The 4,578-nt window shown below is 43.1% G+C and overlaps 1 protein-coding gene across 1 annotated transcript; it reads left to right on the forward strand.

Moving 5' to 3' along the window:
* The first annotated feature begins 284 nt into the window (after positions 1-284).
* LOC138969134 (uncharacterized) lies at positions 285-3,692 on the forward strand. The gene is made up of 2 exons (XM_070341852.1): positions 285-410; positions 2,694-3,692. Exons 1-2 carry the CDS (start codon positions 408-410, stop codon positions 3,609-3,611), a joined length of 921 nt encoding a protein of 306 aa, XP_070197953.1. The 5' UTR covers positions 285-407; the 3' UTR covers positions 3,612-3,692.
* Positions 3,693-4,578: the final 886 nt, after the last annotated feature.

The raw sequence follows: 4,578 nt of genomic DNA on the forward strand, positions 1-4,578 counted from the left end.
CCAGCGCAGCGTTTTGAACTTACTTGTGTATCCAACTGTCCCTCTGTCAAATAATCAAAGACATAACCTATTACATGCAAGCAGTTATTACTCAAGAATTATAATTTCTTCATCCAGCTTTTGGACCCTTTCGGCAGCTGTCACGAAACAGACATATAACTTTCATTTTAATAACTTCTTAAAAGAGATAGCCCCTCCTAATACGGGTTTCACGAGCCGATAGTCTGTAAGAAGCGTACTCGCTGATTTGCATTTTATCACCAATGAAAGCGGACAGTTAAAACTAGTCATGAAGAAAGAAGATGGTATAAAAGGGAACGGAGACCACCGTCCATTCATCTACAACTCCACCAGTCCTTCCTTCAACGGTAGCAGTAACAGCTGATCCTGCCCTAGACTCTGAAATCATGGTGAGTGTGTGATCTTCTATTCATTTTGTTATACTGAATTTCTTGTCAAGATTCTGCGTCGAGTAGTATTTCGTTTTTGTTTTGAAGTTTCTACGATTTTCAAAATATTTCTTATGTCAAGCTTTCTTTCTTTCTGTCTGTCTCTCTTTCTTTCTCTCTTTCGTTCTTTCTTTCTTTCGTTCGTTCGTTCTTTCTTTCTTTCTTTCTTTCTTTCTTTTTTTCTTTCTGTCTGATTTTTACATTTAGTCAAGTTTTGACTAAATGTTTTAACATAGAGGGGGAATCGAGACGAGGATCGTGGTGTATGTGCGTGTGTGTGTGTGTGTGTGTGTCTGTCTGTGTGAGTGTGTGTGTAGAGCGATTCAGACTAAACTACTGGACCGATCTTTGTGAAATTTTACATGAGAGTTTCTGGGAATGATATCCCCGGATTTTGTTTTTCAATTTTTCGATAAATGTCTTTGATGACGTCATATCCGGCTTTTTGTAAAAGTTGTGGCGGCACTGTCACACTCTCATTTTTCAATCAAATTGATTGACATTATGGCCAAGCAATCTTCGACAAAGGCTGGACTTCGGTATTGCATTTCAGCTTGGTGACTTAAAGATTAATTAATGACTTTGGTCATTAAAAATCTGAAAATTGTAAAACAAATATTTATTTTATAAAACGATCCAAATTTACGTTCATCTTATTCTTCATCATTTTTTGATTCCAAAAACATATAAATATGTTATATTTGGATTAAAAACAAGCTCTGAAAATTAAAAATATAAACATTATGATCAAAATTAAATTTTTGAAATCAATTTAAAAACACTTTCATCTTATTTCTTGTCGGTTCTTGATTCCAAAAACATATAGATATGATATGTCACGTTTGGATTAAAAACACGTTCAGAAAGTTAAAACGAAGAGAGGTAAAGAAAAGCGTGCTATCCTTCTCAGCGCAACTACTACCCCGCTCTTCTTGTCAATTTCACTGCCTTTGCCACGAGCGGTGGACTGACGATGCTACGAGTATACGGTCTTGCTGAAAAAATGCAGTGCGTTCAGTTTCATTCTGTGAGTTCGACAGCTTGACTAAAATGTTGTATTTTCGCCTTACGCGACTTGTTTTCTTTTGGTGTGTGCTGATCTGCTTGTGTCTTCTGTTTTCTGTACTTTGCATCGTTCTTTCTGTTATTTCCCTATCTGTTCTTCTGCGTTTGTCTTTCCGGCTCATTCATTCTCCAAATCTTTATTCATTTTTCTGTCTGAATTTTGTCCCGAATGTGAAGGTAAAAGAAAACATGCATGTCCACTAAATATAACTATGTCTTTGTCCTTTTGACTCGCCTCTCACGCAATTCTTTCATTCTGCATTTTGATTTTTCTTTTTAAACGTATTACAATTTAAGTCTATGATATTCTCTGGTTCAGCAGACCCCCCCCCCCCCCCCCCCCCCCGTATTTCTTTTTTCATCTCTCCTTCTGTTTTGTCAAAGTAGCAAAATAGTACGTATTGTTGACCGTCCATGCGACTGCTTTTTCTTCCAGCAAGTTCATTTTTAAATGCCTGGACTTTGGTAGCTTTTGAACGTGTTTGTGTTTGCTGATTTTGTGTTTGTTTTTGTCGTCATTGTTGTTGTTGTAGTTGATGTTGTTGTTGTTGTTTGTTGGTTTTACATTTTTTCCAAAAGTGGACGTTATCTTAGAGCTAATTTCCTGAATTTTTCGACCGCTAGCCCGTTCATCCTGAGCAAAAGGACACACTCTCTTTCGACTTTTCTATTATTTATACACATTACCAGGCCCCCTCAATGTCAAGTCATCTGACTGCAGTCTGTTGTGATGTGACCCTACACACAGTTTCACTTTTTTCTGTCGAGTACCAGGTTGCATTCTGTTGAACTTCAGTTTTTATTTTTTATTATGCGTGTTAGCAGGCCATCTCCATTTATTCAAGAAAGTTGTCTGTTTACTCCGAGTATTGAGCCTCATTCTGATAGCCAATTTTGTTCATACATGCTTCAAGGCCCTCTCGATATTCCATCTGTCTAACCTTTCTGTGTTATGCTTGTTGGCAGGCCGCCATGCAGTTTATCCTGAATGCCATGCTTCTTTTAGCCTCTTTTGTTCATACATGGCTCAAAGCCCGTCGATATTTTAACGTTCCTGTGTTATGCTCGTTGGCATGCTTCCTCGCTGTTTATCCTGTGTACCGTGATTCTGTTAGCCGTTCTTGTTCATACATACCTCAAGGCCTCCGACTAACTTTTGTGTTTTATGCTCGTTGACAGGCCGCTATGCTGTTTATCCTGAGTGCCGTGCTGGCCGGTGCCCTGGCTGGTGACTTGTTCCCTGCCTACCCTTCGGGTCTCTTCGGCAAGGGCAACACTGGCGGTCTGGCTGGAGGCCTCCTGGACGGAGGTCTGGGTTTGGGCCTGGCCAAGGGCAGCGTGGCTGTGCCCGTTGTCGCCAAGGGCGTTCCTGCCTACCCCGCTAAGGGCTATGCTGGATTCGGAGCCTACCCCGCTAAGGGCTATGCTGGATTCGGAGCCAACCCCGCCAAGGGCAATGCTGGAGTCGGTGCCTACCCCGCTAGGGGCTATGCTGGATTCGGTGCCTACCCCGCTAATGGCTATGCTGGATTCGGAGCCAACCCCGCCAAGGGCAATGCTGGAGTCGGTGCCTACCCCGCTAGGGGCTATGCTGGAGTCGGTGCCTACCCCGCTAAGGGCTATGCTGGAGTCGGTGCCTACCCCTCTAAGGGTTATGCTGGATTCGGTGCTTACCCCGCTAAGGGCTATGCTGGAGTCGGTGCCTACCCCGCTAAGGGCTATGCTGGATTCGGTGCCTACCCCGCTAGGGGCTATGCTGGATTCGGAGCCTACCCCGCTAAGGGCTATGCTGGATTCGGAGCCAACCCCGCCAAGGGCAATGCTGGAGTCGGTGCCTACCCCGCTAGGGGCTATGCTGGATTCGGTGCCTACCCCGCTAAGGGCTATGCTGGAGTCGGTGCTTACCCCGCTAAGGGCTATGCTGGAGTCGGTGCATACCCCGCTCAGGCCGTCTACCCTGCCTACCCCGCTAAGAATGTCTACGGTGCCTACCCTGCCTACCCCGCTAAGAATGTCTACGGTGCCTACCCTGCCAAGCCCGTCTACGGTGCCGCTTACCCTGCTAAGGCCGTCTACGGTGCCTACCCTGCCTACTGAGCGCTGGTTTCTTCTAGCGTAGAGTGTGCATTATTATCTTGTTGAACTATGAAGTGAATGGATTAAATCGGTCTGAGTCTATCCGGAGTGCAGTTTGAAGTTCTGAACAGGTCTGAAAGTGAGTGTGTGAGTGATTGAGTGTGTGTGTGTGTGTGTGTGTGTGTGTGTGTGTGTGTGTGTGTGTGTCTATGTGTCTGTGTGTCTGTGTGTGTGTGTGTGTGTGTGTGTGTGTATGTGTGTGTGTTAACTGTTGCACACAGTCCCGCATCAAGACAGACATGAACACGTACATCAGTAAAAACAGAACTCAAAATCAGTTTTTCTTAAGTAAGTTCTTCGAGAGATTTAAATGCAGTTGACAATATCCGCACATCTTACATCTTCACACAAGAAACAGACCACATATCAAGAAACACGCAGGATTTCATCATAACGGTACAACAAGAAATGGAAAATCATAACGTGCATTTTTGTTTAAATCATCAGTTATACAGCCGTACAGTTTCTGGTACTGGCGATAAAATTCGACACATTTCATGTAAACAGTAATATATAATACACAATCAATCAAACCACAATTAAATTGCAGAAAAAAAAGAAATCGCCAATAAAAACAATGACGTCATAATACCGCTTAAAGGTGTAGTTAAAGTTACTCTGGATTACAACACAACAATAACAAAAACCGCAACAGTAACACCATCACCCCCACCGTCACCAGTAGCAACAACAACATCAACGAATTTGACCATACTGCCGCTTCATCCGAAGTTCGTACCACGAGTTTTAGAATAACAACAAAGACACCCGGTAATTGAAAATCCAAAGAACGATCAGCGTATGACATTCAGCGCTTAATGTTTCAATCCAGAAAGAAATTAGTGCTGAAGTGAAAATTGGTATAATTGGAAATCCACTTCGAACACTGCATCCCTGACGTCTAGATGCCATGAACATTTCGCTTTAC

Source organism: Littorina saxatilis, linkage group LG6 (genome assembly GCF_037325665.1).
Source record: "Littorina saxatilis isolate snail1 linkage group LG6, US_GU_Lsax_2.0, whole genome shotgun sequence".
Classification (NCBI taxonomy): Eukaryota; Metazoa; Mollusca; class Gastropoda; order Littorinimorpha; family Littorinidae; genus Littorina; species Littorina saxatilis.